Source organism: Ceratotherium simum, chromosome 34 (assembly GCF_057802395.1).
Source record: "Ceratotherium simum simum isolate JZ-2026a chromosome 34, ASM5780239v1, whole genome shotgun sequence".
Classification (NCBI taxonomy): Eukaryota; Metazoa; Chordata; class Mammalia; order Perissodactyla; family Rhinocerotidae; genus Ceratotherium; species Ceratotherium simum.
In genome coordinates this window covers 7,395,301-7,411,198 of record NC_141933.1, presented here as the reverse complement: position 1 = coordinate 7,411,198, position 15,898 = coordinate 7,395,301, and the positions used below count along the sequence as shown (strand labels likewise).

General features: G+C 54.0%; 3 protein-coding genes across 3 annotated transcripts in view; 2 read left to right on the top strand and 1 right to left on the bottom strand.

Moving 5' to 3' along the window:
* The first annotated feature begins 1,572 nt into the window (after nucleotides 1-1,572).
* Nucleotides 1,573-3,240, top strand: CCDC85B (coiled-coil domain containing 85B). Its single transcript, XM_004437630.3, has one exon. The coding sequence runs from the start codon at nucleotides 1,701-1,703 to the stop codon at nucleotides 2,307-2,309; it is 609 nt and encodes a 202-aa protein (XP_004437687.1). The 5' UTR covers nucleotides 1,573-1,700; the 3' UTR covers nucleotides 2,310-3,240.
* Nucleotides 3,154-8,966, bottom strand: FOSL1 (FOS like 1, AP-1 transcription factor subunit). Its single transcript, XM_004437626.3, has 4 exons — nucleotides 8,673-8,966; nucleotides 6,503-6,700; nucleotides 4,670-4,777; nucleotides 3,154-4,239 (listed from the first exon to the last, which is right to left on the bottom strand). The coding sequence occupies exons 1-4, from the start codon at nucleotides 8,760-8,762 to the stop codon at nucleotides 3,820-3,822; spliced, it is 816 nt and encodes a 271-aa protein (XP_004437683.1). The 5' UTR covers nucleotides 8,763-8,966; the 3' UTR covers nucleotides 3,154-3,819.
* DRAP1 (DR1 associated protein 1) overlaps nucleotides 8,006-15,898 on the top strand; it is a 23,008-nt gene continuing 15,115 nt past the window's right edge. The window contains exon 1 of the mRNA XM_087422624.1: nucleotides 8,006-8,415. The gene's annotated coding sequence lies outside the window, so the exon portion shown is untranslated. The remainder of the gene's footprint in view (nucleotides 8,416-15,898) is intronic.

Here is a 15,898-nt window from a genome sequence, read left to right as displayed (position 1 = left end):
CCAATCTGTTTCATTTTCTATGTCCCTATCTCAGTGACAGCCCCACCATCCACTCAGTTCTCATACCAGAAACCTGGGCTTTCTCCCAGACTCCTCTCTTCCCACATTCAGTTCTGCTGATTTGCCTCCTGAATAATTCTCGGATCTGTTTTGTCCTCTCCATCCCCACAGACCCTCCCAGCCCAGTCATCTGCATAGTTCTCCTTGCCCATTGACACAGTGTTCTTACCAATCTCCCTGCCTACATCACCTCCCATGGTCCATCCCACACAAAGCAGTCTGAACAATCTTTCTTTAAATGCATATTTTAAAATGTTACTCCCCTGCTTACAATGCTTACTGGCCTGTGGAAATGTTCCAGCCTAGTGTTGAAAGCCCTTAAGAATCTGTCCTTCATCGGGGGCCGGCCCAGTGGTGCTGCTGTTAAGTGTGCGCTCTCCGCTTCCGCGGCCCGGGGTTCGCAGGTTCGTGATCCCGGGCGCACACTGACGCACCGCTTGTCCCATGGTGTGGCGGCGTCCCACATAAAGTAGAGGAAGATGGGCACGGATGTTAGCCCAGGGCCAATCTTCCTCGGCAAAAAGAGGAGGATTGGCACCGAATGTTAGCCCAGGGCGGATCTTCCTCACACATACAAAAAAAGATTCTGGCCTTCATCTACTTTTGTTGCCTCCCCCCACCTCCACTTACCTTTCTCCAGGCACCTGCCTTTCAAAAACATTAAGCTACTCTCACTATTCCGAAAGCAGCTAGGCCCTTTCAGGCACCAGTGTCTTTCACCTTTCTCTTTCTCTTTGTGTCTTTCTCTTTCCCTGAAATAACTTTCTCTTTACTTCGCAAAGTCTATACATCTTTCAGAACCGCTCAGATATCACCTCTTTTGGGAAACCTTTTTTCAGGGCAGTCCCTCAGACCATACGCCTCCTCCATTTGCTTCTTGTTTAACACAGCCTGTTTCCCCTTCCAGATTACTATCTCTTTGAGGACAGGATTAGGATCTTAGTCAACTTCATTTCTGCATGAGCCTTGCACACAACAAAGGTTTATTGAACAAATGAATCCCATGTATGCTCCTCCCCCCAGGCAGGAAACGCTCCGTGAGAGGGAGGGTAGGCTGATGGTGAGCCAGGACGTTTGGATTCAGGGTTCCAAGGAGGTGGGAGCGATGCTCAGTGAGCCGAGACTCGAGTTCGAGCTAAGCTAGGAAGGATGGAAAGGCGATCCATCTGGGTTCCGTCGGGGGGTGGGCAGGAGTGTCGGGGGCCGACGCCCGAGTCTTGGTTCTCAGGAGCTGAGAGGCCTAGCCTCGAGCTTGAGGAGGTTTGGAACTGGAAGGTACGAAGCACCTAGTTTGGGGTTGACTGGCGCGGAAGATGGTGATGCCGAGTCCCACTGTCCGCGGCGGTCTAGGACTCCGCGGCCCGGAGTGGGCGGAGAAGGGTAGCTCTCTTCGCGCTCAGACCCCGCCCCTTTCCGGGGAGGCTTTCTCGGATTGGCTGTCCTTCCCTGACGTCATGCGGCCCCGCCCCGGCGCGCGCCCCGCCGCGTGCCCACCCCCGGGCGGCTGCTGCAGCCTACACTACCTCGACCGCAGCCTGCCGCCCGCGGAGCTGGAGCCCGACCCTGAGCGGCGCCGGGCTGGACGTGGGGCTTCTGGGCTGCGGCGGCGGGCAGGCGATGCTCCAGAGGCCTGAGCAGCCATGGAGGCCGAGGCAGGCGGCCTGGAGGAGCTGACGGACGAGGAGATGGCGGCGCTGGGCAAGGAGGAGCTGGTGCGGCGTCTACGACGGGAGGAGGCGGCACGCCTGGCGGCTCTGGTGCAGCGCGGCCGCCTCATGCAGGAGGTGAATCGGCAGCTGCAGGGCCACCTGGGCGAGATCCGCGAGCTCAAGCAACTCAACCGGCGCCTACAGGCCGAGAACCGCGAGCTGCGCGACCTCTGCTGCTTCCTAGACTCGGAGCGCCAGCGCGGGCGGCGCGCCGCGCGCCAGTGGCAGCTCTTCGGGACCCAAGCATCCCGGGCCGTGCGCGAGGACCTGGGCGGTTGTTGGCAGAAGCTGGCCGAGCTTGAGGGCCGCCAGGAGGAGCTGCTGCGGGAGAACCTGGCGCTTAAGGAGCTCTGCCTGGCGCTGGGCGAGGAGTGGGGCCCCCGCGGCGGCCCCGGTGGCGCGGGGGGCTCAGGCGCCGGGCCGACGCCCGAGCTCGCCTTGCCCCCCTGCGGACCCCGCGACCTGGGCGATGGAAGCTCCAGCACCGGCAGCGTGGGCAGTCCGGATCAGTTGCCCCTGGCCTGCTCCCCAGATGACTGAGAGCGCAGCTTCCTTCGCGCCGACGCCCGCCCGGATTGCTTCCCAAGCGCCGGGATTGCGGTGGAACTCGGGAGCTGGACGCCACTCCGGCTGCGCACGAGGAGCCGCTGGCATGAATTTAGAAACCCTGGGACTGAGGAGGGCCCCTCGCTCTCGCTGGCGGAGCAGCAGGGGGACTGGAGGCTGGAGCGGAGGGACTTGCTGGGGGCTGGGTGGGGGCTAATAAACTGGGACGGAAGCAGAGCCCGTGACTTGGGCAGCGTCTGTTTGGGACTCGCCGGGGTTGGGACGAGGGCGGGCACGTTGAGACGGGGTACCATTTCCATCCAGAGGGACTGCAGAACTAAGGTGGCTGACTCTCCCGTTACCCCAAGCCTGGCGGGGGGATATGGGACAGTAGTAAGCCCCCTGACTTCCCCAATCAGGCCCAGGGACAGGCCATGATCCGGCCCCTGAAGTGGCTCCAGCTCCCTTCCCGGCTCCTTCCTGTCCGAGACAATGGGGCAGGAAGCAGGTGTTGGGGGCCTAGAACCCACTAGCAGCCTCCCCTGAGGCTGGAAGGGACATGACAGCGCCCTCCTGTGGCACACGCAGGAGCTCTGTGGGCCCCCAGCAAGAGGGGGATAATCTTGGCTTGCACCCCACAGCACTGTCTTCCTCCTCTCAGTCCTGGAGATGAGGCAGAGCAGATGTAGCCTCATTTGTCAGATAAGATAGTCGAGGTCCAAAAATATCAAAGAATTTGTCCAAGGTCATGCCGTCAGTCGGTGGAGCCGAGACTGGAGCCTAGGGTTTCTGGTTCCAAGTGTTCTCCCTTTAGCCTCTGGGTCCAATGAGACCAGGCCAGAGCTTCAAGCCTTTTATTCCATTTTGGCAGGTTTGTATAAAAATACTCTCTTTAGGAAAATAAATAGCAGCTGCCCTCGCTGTGGAGGCTTGGATTCCCTGGAGCTAAAGACTTCTCAGAGCTGGGGGCTGCAAGTCAGCTCCTCACAGAAGCCTCTGGTGCCCTCCTGAGCTGTGCCACTCAGGAGGGCCGGCAGGATGCCATGGTTCAATCATCTGGTGCTGCTGGCAGTGGGGCTGGGCGAGTTAGTGTTCTAGGCTGGTAGAGTATCACTTTCTGTCAAGGAGGAGAGTCGGGTGGATCATAGGAAGAGGGTGATGAAGACTCTAGGGTGGTTTGGAGAGGGTTAGGGCTCCAGAGGACCTCTAGGGATCTGCAAAGTCCTTTGGGGCTGCCAGGAATTCTCTAGCACAAATGGGAAATATTTTGTCTCTGATTTCGTGCAAATTGTGCGAGAGAGGCCAGCTCTAGAGAAACAGCAGGCAGCTTCGGTGGCCTCAAGCTGGCTCTACCAGAAAGTAAAATATGCTCAGTCTCATCTGGAAGGATGGAGAAGAACCTGCTGAGGTTGGGCACGGGATACGGTCCAGGCCAGCTGGACCAGTGGTGGGGAGGGGTATGTTGGCTAGGGTGGCTCCTACAGGGAGCGGGGGCTGGGGTGCCTCATAAGGCCAGGAGGGTGGGGGAGCCGAGGGGGTCAGAGGACGGGTCCCCACTGCTGCTGCTACTCCTGCGATGGGCTGAGGAACAAGGCTCAGGGGTACTGGGGTAGGTGAAGACCAGACTAGGGGTGAAAGGAGTCAGGGAGGGTGTGGTCATGAGTGTGGGGGTGTGCAATGCTTCGGGTTCGAGGACAGGCCCCGGGGAAAGGGAGATACAAGGCACAGGGCAGGAGGGGGCTGGTGGGCTGCGGGTGCCGCTGGTACCGCCTGTGCCGCCAGTGTCGCTCTCCTTGGCCCCTTCTGGGATTTTGCAGATGGGGCGGTGGGCTTCGAGCACCAGCTCCAGGCGCTCCTTCTGCTTCTGCAGCTCCTCGATCTCTCGCTGCAGTCCGGATTTCTCGTCCTCCAGTTTGTCGGTCTCCTGTAGAGGGTTGGGGGGGGGCGGTCAAGAAGATGAGGGTTGAATACCGCATAGCCTCCCACGATGGTGATTCAGTGGGGTGGAGAGAAGAGGGGGGCTGGGGAGTCTCCAGCAAGTCTGGACTACAACTCCCATGAGCCCCTGGGAGAAAAATGGGCACGACTCCCATCAGTCCTGGGGGCATCTTAGAAGTAGATTGTCGGCCAAAGCTTAAGCACTGCCCTCCTCGGAGTGATACGCGCTGCAACTAATTTTTAATCGCTTTTTCCTCGTCCTTTTCTCCGAAAGACTGCCCCTCCGACAAAGAGATGGGGGGAGGGGACTTCATATACCGGCGCCCCTTGTGGTCCCGCGGGCTCATGGGAGCCGGGATCCCCCTGAGGCTCAATGGGCCGGGGCTTGGGAACCCTCCGCAGCAGCGGGTGCTCACCGCCTGCAGGAAGTCGGTCAGTTCCTTCCTTCGGTTCCTGCACTTGGCCGCCGCCAGCTTGTTCCGCTCGCGCCTCACTCGACGGCGCTCCTCCTCCTCCGGGCTGATCTGGGGGGAGAGGGAGCAGTGAGGTGGACCCAGAGCCACTGGCTGCCGGGCACTCGCCTCCTACTCTGGCCCAGTGGCAGGACTCAGCCTGCGGTTTAGGGACCACCGCACCCCGACCGGTTCCCGCACTCACGTTTTAGTAAGCTTGGATTAGTCACATTTCCTCCTGACACCCAGCTTTTGCCTCCTATGATTCCTCTCTCGGAATGCCCTCCCCCTACTCCACGAACCTTAACCGTCCTCATCTCCCAGCTAAGATGCCCCCGCCTCCAGGAAGCCTTCTCTCATACCCCAGCGAAAAGTGGCCTTTCCTCCTCTGAGCCCCTGGGACCCGGCCACTCTTTTTCGAAGGACCCTCATTCTTTTCAATCTCTTGATAACCAGGTCGCCTCTTTCCCAGGGGCTGTAAGCACTAGGAAGGGCCAATGAGTGCTGCTGAGTAAGTTTTTATTTTATCAGGAACCTATTGTGTGCCAGCTCAGCGCTTTACATAGATTCTTAACCCAACTGTCCATGTAAGGAACTGAAGCCCAGGGAGGATGAATAACTCGTTTATGGTTCCAGAGCAGGAATTAAAATCCACTCATTCTATTCAACACTGAGTGAGAGGCCAGCTGATGGAAACCACCTCCCCCAAAAGGACCCGGATCACAGCTCACAGCCCCAGTCTCGGAGTACCCAGGAACACCCACAGGACAGGGCTGAAGGAAGGAAGTCCAGGAGGCTGCCTGTGGGGCTCGCACTACAGTCCCCTTCCAGTTGGTCACAAAGGCCAGCCATTCTGTTTGTGGGAAAGCTTCCCCTGACTGATGGCACACCTTTCCCAGGACCCTGACCTCCCTCCCCATCCTCTACTCTGCTGTCAGAGTGAGCTCTTTTCCGTGCAAACCTCACCCAGTCTCGTATACCTAACAGTCTCATATACCAAGATGCCCCAGGGAGGGGAAAGAGGAGCCACTCCCTCAAAGACTCTATCTCCCATTTATTTATTTTGGTAAGGACTTTATTAGCAGTGTGCGGGCAGGAACCCTGGTTGAGGAGGCAAGACTTTCAAGTCTTCCCTTAGCTCCCGGTGAGACAGTGTGGCCTGGCGGTTAGGATCTGACTTTAGAATTGGACAGACCTGTCTCATTACTCACTATTTGTGTGACCTTGGGCAAGTGACTACCTCTCTGTGCCTTCATTTCCTTGGCTGTAAACTGGGGAAAACGAGAGTACATTCCCCAGAGAGTTTTTATGAGGATTAAATGAGATAGGGAAACTGAGACGCAGCGAGCAGCTGAAGGGAACTCTCTCCTCTCTGTTCTCTCACCAGCTATACAGACAGCATAAGCCCACCCTCTCCACACATGTCAGCAGGTGGAGATCTTCTACTGCCCACACACCTTTCCGCATGTACACCTTACACATTCTCACTCCCACCTCCATTCTTCCTCCTGCCATCTCCTGTAACTGGAATGTCATTTCCTTCATCTCTATCTATGTAACTGCTACCCATCCTTCTAGGCTAATATGCCTCCACCTAATATGCTTCCCTGATCTAGAAGTGACCTCTTTGCCCCCTGGGTCTCCCCTGGGGTCTCCTATCACTTTCTGCCTTGGCCAATAGTCACCAGTGGCCCCACCTTACCCCTCCCCCCCAAGCCTGTGTTCTCCTTTTGGGCAGGAGCTTCTCTTCTGCAACCCTGTGGGCATCAGAACCAGTGCAACACCCCTGCTCCCTACCTGTTCACTGGGCCGGCGACGCACGCCTGGAGGTGGACCCAGGGCCCGGATGACTCCTGGCCGGGGCTGTGGGGGGCTGTACTGGGGGTAGGCCAGAGGCCTGGGGTAGCTGCTGGGTCCCAGGAAGTGAGGCTGCACCATCCACTGGAGCTCCTGGCTGCCACTCACAGCGTTGATGCTTGGCACGAAGTGGAACTTCTGAGGGATAAGAAATGGAGGGCCAGGGATGAGTTCTGAGTGGATGGAGGGGCTTCCAGTGGACAGAAGCCACACTGCCGTCCACCCTCAAGGCAGCTGCTGGTTCTGAGAGACCTGAAAGAGCCCAGTTTGGCAGTCAGCCTGACTGGGTGACAAATCCCTGCTCATGAGCTGTGTGACTTTGGGCAGGTCACATAACCACTCTGTGCCTCCATTCCCCCATCAGAGCTAATACTTATAGAGTGGCAATTCCAGGCACTGTCCCAACCACTTTACAAATACTGACTCATATAATTTGCACAACAGTATCATCGTTGTCAGACAGGAAAACAGTTGTCCATGGACACACAGCCAGTAAATGGAAAGCGGGGTTTGTGCCACAGGCAGCCGGGCTCTCACCCACTCCTGCACCCTGCCTGAGTCCCATCTGCACAGAGCACTACAGCTCCTAACCCTGAGGGTGGCTGTGAGAAACAGGAGAGAGAATGTATGTGACAGAGCCTGGGAAGTGGCAGATGCCCAGTGCACAAGGGCTGTGGTGGGCGAGAGCCATTGCTCTGGGTTCAAGCTGTCCCAGTTCTAATTTTAGCTCAGCCACTTACTGGCGGTGACTCTGGGCAGGTTATTTAACATCAACGTGCCTCAGTTTCCTCGTTTCTAATATTGTCATAGATGAGGATTACAGCACTTCATTGATGCCAAGAAGTACTCCTTAGTAGCTCTGAAATCACAGGTTAATTGTAACTGTAAAAAAATTTAGCGGTACAAAACAATGGTGGGTTTTTTAACCAAAGAGGTCTTAGATTCCGTGAAATCCAGTAAATGAGATGGAAACCGCCCAGCAGGACGCCTGGCTGCATTGTATGCGCTCCAAGGATTACCTGCCCCTGGGTTCAAGCCCCGGGGCTGGGTCCTGGGTGTGGGCGCCCAGTAGTCCGGGAAGAGCCTCACAAGCCCAGGCAAGTCCAGACGGCGGTGTCCCGGGCCCAGCGCTGTGGGCCCAGTGGCCCGGTGACCCCAGTTCCGGGCCCGAGGCACCGCCGGCGGCATCTCCCGCTCCCGAGGTTGTCGGGGCCCGGGCCGCTCCGGGCCAGGAAGGGAGGGGCGCTCCGAGTGAGTCAGCCACCGTGACTCGGCCGCCGTGACTCGGCGGAACGGACGCCGCTCCTTCTCTCCCCTAGCGACACGTGCTCGCGGCCCCTCGGCAGGAAATGGGCACCTGCAGTCTCCCGGGTACCCCCCGCCGGCAGCGGGCGCCGTTCGGTGCCGAGAGTCGGGGGCGCGCGGGAGTTGCCCGCTGCATGTCCCCGCGCACGTCCCGGCACCTCGCGATCTCTATTGGCTCCATCCTGTAAAGCGTCAAGAACCCGTGTCCCAGAGCCCATCAGGCTGTACTGCGCCAAGAAGGGGATAGGGACTTGGCGACAGAGTAGAGAGGGACAGACAAACAGACAGACACCGGACGATCACGGACAGCGCCGAGGATTCCCAGTCTGTGGGGCTAGCCTGCCGATGATCCCACCTCCCTCCTGCGTGGGGACCTCTCGGCCGCAGCCCAGACTCACGTCCCGGGAATTTAGTCCGAGATGGATCAGACCCTGGGACCTTATCGGAGCTAGGACTAATCCCGACTAAGGGGCTCCCTCTGACGCAGATGCGCCAAAATATTAGCGGTGGCAGAAGGAAAGAAAGAAGGTAACAGAGACAGAGGGACAGTAAGTACACAGCAAGGGAAAAGGGGGCGAGGGAGAGAGGGGACGTTCGCAGATCCTTGTTCCGCCCGCCGCGCGCGTTCCCCCGGGCTGTGGGGGGAAGTGCCCCTGGACGGCGAAGAATGGGCAGGATCCGCGGCCGCAGCCCCCAGACCCGATCCCTACTCCGGTTGCCGGCCCCAGTCCCGGAGCGCGCGGGAGCGGACCGCAGCGTCACAGGCGCTGTCCACTCGCGGCCCCAGGCGTCGGGTCTCTCTCACCTGCTGGCCCGTCCCCGGGGGCTGCGCTGGGCCGCCGTACGCACCGCCGGCGGCGGAGCTCGGTCCGGGTTCCCCGAAGTCTCGGTACATGCCCTGGGCTGGCTGCTCCGTGGGGTCCGCGTCGGCGGCTTGGGTTCTGACTCACTCGCTCCTTGCGGAGTCCTTTCTTTTTATGAATGAAAAGTTCTCGGGCTGAACCACTCCGACTGGGGGGGTGGCGCGGGCGTTTCGCAGTGGCGCCGGTCACCTCGGGGCCCCACCTCTCCAGACGTGCCGCCTTTTGCCAGTCCGCCCCGAACTTCTGGACGCCTCCTCCAGTCCGGGAGCGGCCTTTTCGGGGGAAAGGGGCGGACTTGACGTCCCCCAGCGACAGCAGTGGGCCCGCCCCCTCTGACGTAGCTGCCCATACATGGTGCAATTTCCTCGCCGCACCCAGGTGGAGCCGAGGATTCCCCTGCGTATTTACGCACCTGTGAGCAGCCGGGCGCTCCGCCCAGTCCCTCTGTCCCGTCCCGCCCAGCCGCCGAGTGCAGACAGCGAGCCCGCAGCCCCACTCCCGGTCCGCACCCTGAAGCCCTCTCCTTGGGGTCTGGCCTCAGTTTCTGCATCTGTAAACTGGGACGAAATAATCACATAGCCACCCTGCCGCGCGTGGAAGGCTGGAATGAAGAATGTGCAAGAGGTCTGGAAACCGTAAAGTGGATCATAAATGTGATTGATATTATTATTATTATTTACTGGGTGCTTATTTCGTGCCAGGAACCATGTTACTGCCATCCAAGGTCTCACAGTCATGGCGTGGGGCCCTTCCACTGGCATTGTTTTAAGGTTCAGGTATTCTAAAAAGTGAATAAGTGACACCAGAGTTACAAAAATGGAGGTATATTTTAAATGCTTACAATGAATAAGTTAATGCTTCGAGGTACGCACAAATACAATACCGTGTAATTGTGCTGCTCACAGGATAGTTTGAGGAGCTATAACAAGTTTTAATTCAGAGCCCACGTAAGCAGTGAGAGCCTGCAGTGGGACACAGGTGTCCTGTGGTCTGATAAACGCCGTCTTCTTTAAATACTGTTACTGCCCTTCCGGGCAGTGTGGTCAGCAGCCTTGTTTGGAGATTACATCCAAGGTCTGTGTGAATGTGAGGCCAGGGCCAAAGGTCAACAACCAAAGGCCAACAAGCCTGGGAGGTAGGTGCCGTCATCATCGTTATTTTACAGATGGGGAAACTGATGCCGAGAGGTGTGGAAATGCAGTGCCTAAAATCACTCAGTGAGTGGCTGAAGCAGGTTGCCAAATCAGAGCTGTGGGAGCCCCAAGCCCAGGCTCAGGCAAGATTTGTCAAGCCCTCACAGACGCCTTTTCACACATGCCGAGTGTCAGTGCTGTGAGGACCACCCCAAAGCTTCTTCTCCTCTTCCTCCCATTCTACAGATAAGGAAACTAAGGCCCAGCGAGAGTAAGGAGCTGCCGGCGTCACAGGACTACAGAAAGAGACATGGGCTCCCTGCTTTCCGTTAGTGCCTCCATTTGATCAGTTCCAGTTTTGTCCTCGGGGAAGGAAGATTTCAGGGAGGCAGGGTCCTGGGTGGCCTTCCCTGGGGACCAAGGCCGGGGGTCTGTGGGCACACTCAGGACTTAGAGCCAGAAGGCCAGGTTGGCCCTGGGCTTCTAGTCCCAGAGGTACCATTTCTGTCTCTGTGACCTGGGTGGGTTGCCTTCCCTCTGAGTCCCAGGCTCACTGGGCATAATTGAGCCTCCCGCTGACCTCATGGGGCTGCTGTAGGATCGAATGAGGTCACAGATGTGAAAGTGCTTTGTAAGCTGTAAAGTGCTGTGCACTCAGAGGGTGGTTACAGCCTCTCCCTTGCCTTTGTTTGACTTAATGCTTGTCTTTCTCTAAAAAGAAATGAAACCAACAGCAGTTTACCAGAATGAGAAATATAGGGGTGTGTGTGTGAGAGAGAGAGGGAGATTTTTTGAGGCAGTGTGACACATGGAAAAGATCATGCGTGCTGGAATCAGACAAGTCTGGGTTCTGAGTTTGAATTCTGGGTAGGCTGCTCACCAGCTGTGTGACCTAGATGAGGCACACAATCTCCCAGGGCCTCTGTTTCCTCATCTGTAAAATGGAGACATAATGTTAACGACATCTCAGGGTTGTTGGAGAATAGAAATAAAATAATGTCACAGGCTAAGTACAGTGTATAGTAAGAACGTGACAAAGAGAGAAAATAAATACACATGTTAATAAAAAGCCCCACGAGTGGGGGCAGTTGGGGCTCTGATCGCACGCTAAGGCACTCGTGCAGCGCGCGCACACACACACACACACACACTCACACCCGCTAACTGATATCTGAACTCCTTGGCTGAGCCCAAGCTGGACAGGTCAGAGTGACACAGGCGGCCAGGTGGTGGCACATGTGAGGCCTGACACGAGTCAGCCTTGACTGCATCATCTGCGTGTTCCAGAAACACCACCCTGCCCTACTCCCCAAGCAGCCTGGGCAGTGACTGAGCAGGGGCTCAGGTCTCAATGTGTGTGTGTGTGTGTGTGTGTGTGTGATTACACGACTCTGAAAGTCCCTTCCTGCTCTAACCGTCAGTGGAGCCACAAGGAGGTCCTTTCAGAGGCAGCACATTCCAAGCTCCTCAGTCACTAACTCCCGCCTGGTGGCTACAGAAACGTTCCTGGCCCCTGACCTCACCAGCTCCCACCCTGGGAGGCCAGGAGGCCACAGTGATTGTGGGAGCCTGGGGGCCGGGATGTCTCAGAGACCCTGGCTCTGTCGCTTGGCAGCCCTGTGAGCCTGGCTCAGTCGCTTTCCCTCTCTGACCCCCAGAGCATCCCCACCTCTTGGGGCTGCAGGGTGGCAAAAGGAGGCCATAGACAAGTGTGCTTTGCACCCAGTAGGTTCTGTCAGTGCCCCCAGAGTGGTGGAGGTGATGTTTACGCTTTTCAGTTCCCATTCACTTTTTAATTGAAGTTTATTTATTTTTAAAATTGAGTGAAATTCACACAACATGCAATTAACCATTTTAAATGAAATTTTGTGCAGTCACAATGTTGTGCAACCACCACTTCTCTCTAGTTTCAAAACTTTTTTACCATCCCATAAAAGAACCCCATACCCATTAAGTAATCACTCCCCATTCTTCCCTCCTCCCATCCCCTGGTAACCTCTAATCTGCTTTCCTAATCTATGGATTTACCTATTCTGGACATTTCATATAAATGGAATCATGCAACATGTGATCTTTTGTGTCTTGTTTCTGTCACTTAGTATAATGTTTTCCAAGCTCATCCATGTTGTAGCATGTATCAATACTTTGTTCCTTTTTATGGCTGAATAATATTCTATTATATATATATACCATGATTCATTTATTTATCCATAAATTTGATGGACTTTGTGTTGTTTCCACTTTTTGGCTATTTGCTGCTATGGACATTTGTGTAGAAGCTTTTGTGTGGACATATGTTTCCATTTTTCTTGGGTATATGCCTAAGAGTAGAATAGCTGGGTCATATGGTAACTCTCTGTTTAACCTTGTGAGGAACTGCCAGACTGTTTTACAAAGTGTTACCATTTTACATTCCTGCTAGCAGTATATGAGTGTATGAGGGTTCTCATTTCTTCACACCCTTGCCAACACTTATTATTTTCCTAGAGGGTGTGATGTGGTATCTCATTGTCTTTTGGTTTGCATTTCCTTAATCATGTTCCTTAATGATCAATGAACATCTTTTCATGTGCTTGTTGGCCATTTATGCATATATTTTTGACAAATGTCTATTCAAGTCCTTTGCCCATTTTCAATTGGATTGTTTGGCTTTTGTTGTTGTTGAATTATATTAGTTCTTTATATATTCTGGCTACCAATCCCTTACCAGATATATGATTTGCAGATATTTTCTCCTTCTGTAGGTTGTCTTTTCACATTCTTTTTTTTTTTTTTTTTTTTTTTCCCCCAAAGCCCCAGTACACAGTTGTCTATCATAGCTGCACATCCTTCTAGTTGCTGTATGTGGGACGCGGCCTCAGCATGGCTGGAGGAGCGGTGCCTCGGTGCGCACCCGGGATCTGAACCCGGGCCGCCGGCAGCGGAGCGCACGCACTTAACCGCTAAGCCACGGGGCCGGCCCTCACATTCTTCATAATATCCTTTGATGTATAAAGTTTTAAAAGGTTTTAAGAAGTCCAGTTTATCTATTTTTTCTTTTGTTGCTCGTGCTTCCAGTGTCAGATCTAAGAATCCATTGCCATATTCGAGCTCATGAAGATTTACCTTTATGTTTTCTTCTAATAGTTTTATCATTTTGGTTCTTATATTTAGGTTGTTGGCTAAATTGAAGTTTAACATACGTACAGTAAAGTGCACTCATCCAGCATGTTCAGCTCAATGACTTTTTACATATATGTAAACCCATGCTCCACCCTACCGCCCTCATCAAGATAGAGCACATTTCCAGCAGCCCAGAAGGCTCTTTGTGCCCCCTCCTGGTCACGACCTCCTACCCGTAGGTAACCACTATTCTGCCTTCTAGCATCATAGATTCGTCTTGCCTGTTCCTGAACTTCATATAAATGGAACCACGCAGAGTGTGCTCTTTTGGGTCTGGCTTCTTTTACTCAACGTGTCTGATGGATTCATCTGCATTGTTGGGTGCAGCAGTGACTTGGTCTTCTCTCTTGCTGTGTAGCATTCCACTGCATGAATATTCCACAATCGCTCTCTCCGTTCTCCTGCTGGTGACACCGGGGGCTCTTGCAGTTTGGGGCTATTGCGAATAAGGCTACAGGGAGCATTCTTGATATGGCCTTTGGTGGCCAAGTGCACTCATTTCTCTTGGCTATGTGCCCAGGGATAGAATCGTTGGGTCATAGTGTACATGTAGGTTTGGCTTTAATTAATTCTCTCCAACAGTTCTCCAAAGTGGCTGTACCATTTTAATTCCCACCAGCAATGGGTAAGCATTCCCATCACCCCACGTCTGGAGGTGACATTTTGGTTCACATCAACAAACATTTCTTTCCCTGGGTCCTGGCCCCATCCTTTCTCTCCTGGACGCTCTCCACAGCCTCCAGCTCAGCTCCCTCCTCTCCGTTTCCCACCCAGCAGCCTGAGGGATTTTAAAAATCCTGACAATGTTCACAGAGGAATCTTTTAAAATTCTGACCATTTTACCCTCAGACTTGGACGCTTCTGAACTGTGGCACCTTTTGAAATGCTGCATAGGAGGGCCTGAGGCCTGGGACGGGGTGGGATGGGGCTGCTTGACACACACCCTGTGTTTTTTTAGGTTGCGTGTTGATTGAGGGGCTTGGAGGGCCAAGAGGGTAACTAGTGGCTCACACTCATTGACTCTTATGAACCAGCCATGGTTCAAAGTAATTTATTAATCCTTACAACAACCCTGTAGAGATAGATAATAATATTATTTGAATTTTACAGATTAGGGAATGGAGGCACAGAGAAATTAAGCAACTTGCTAAAAGCCACACAGCAAGGAAATGGTGGAGCCAGGATTTGAACATAAGCAGTCAGTCTCCAGAACCTGGCTCCCCACTGCCTTGTTAGTCTGTCCCTCAAAAACGGCCAGAATCCTTAACAAGGCATTTGAGTTCCTTCCAGACCTGGGCCACCTGCCCAGGCTCCTCTCTCATCAGCACCCGGTTGCTCTCACTGCTCCAGGCTCACTGCTGGACTGAGCCTCTCACCTTCGCACAGGCTGTTCCCTCTGTCTGGGATGCCCTTCGTCATCCCCTCACCTGGCCCACTCTCTCTCATCCTGCAGGTCTCAGTTTCCCCCCAGACTTCCTCAGGAGGCCTTCCATGAGTCCCTAACCTGGGTTACATCCCTCATGCAATACAGCCCCATAACACTATGCAGGATATTATGTTTTTTTTAACCTGCCCAGAATAATTTTTAAAGATTTTGCATTTTGGGGAGATTTTATACATACATATAGCATGGAAGAGGAGAAATTATTTTAAAACCTGATTTTTATTTTTTACTTTGGCTTATATTTTAAAAATTGTCATTACATTTCTTTTTTGACTAGGTAATACATTTCTGTGCTTCAAGATCTAGAAGCTTCGCAAGCGAACGCAGTGAAAAGCCCCCCTCTCTGTTGTAACCAGTTTCTTACGGATCTTCTCACACAGAGGGAGCCTGCTCTACATCCTGTTTTGCTCCTTCTTTTTTTTGTTTTCTTATGTCTTGGAAATCCTTCCACTGAATATATATAGATCTGCCCTATTTCTTAAAAAATCTGCTTCATGGAGGTATATTTTATGTTCAATAAAATTCACACTTTTTCACCGTACCGGTCACGTGTTTGACCATTGTATACACCCATGTAAGCACATTCCAGTCAAGATACAGAACATTTCCATCCCCCAGAAAGTTCTCTCCTACTCCTTTGTAGTCAATCCTTCCTACCCCAGGAAGTCACTTACCTCAGTTCTATGGCCCTCGATCAGTTCTGTCTCTTCTAGAATTTCACATCAGTGGAATCATACGGTATGTGCTCTTTTGTCTCTGGCCTCTGTCTCTCGCCATTACACCTGTGAGAGTCACCCAGATTGTGTGTAGCAGTAGTTTGTTCTTTTGATTGCTGAGTTGGGTCCCCTTGTATAATGGACCAGTTTCTTTATCCATTCTCCTGAATTAACTGAAGTAAAAGTTGAATGGTGGGGCTGGCCCCATGGCCTAGTAGTTAAGTTCGAGTGCTCCACTTCGGCAGCCTGGGGTTCATGGGTTTGGATCCTGGGCATGGACCTACACACTGCTCATCAAGCCATGCTGTGGTGGCATCCCACATATAAAATAGAGGAAGATAAGCACCAGTGTTGGCTCCAGGACAATCAGTTGAATGGAGCCAGCTGTGGGGGGAGGTAGGGATGATTAAACTTTGTCTTGGCCCTAAAGCACTTACAGCCCAGAGAGGTGATCAGACACGGAGGAAAAGAGCCCTAGTGGTAGGTAGATGGTGCTGGGGGCAGGAGCTGGAGAGCATGAGGGGCGTTACTGGAGCCCCCAGGAAACAAGGATTCTCTGCCACTGGGGTGGGGGGAGCAGGCTTCCTGGTAGAGGAGTATTTGAGGTTGGGGGAGACATTTCTGGAGTTGGAGTCAGTGGGCACAAAGGCCCAGTGGGGGGGAGGGAGGGAGGGATGGGGAGGGAGGGGAGTCCTAGGTCCCTGTGGTCCAGG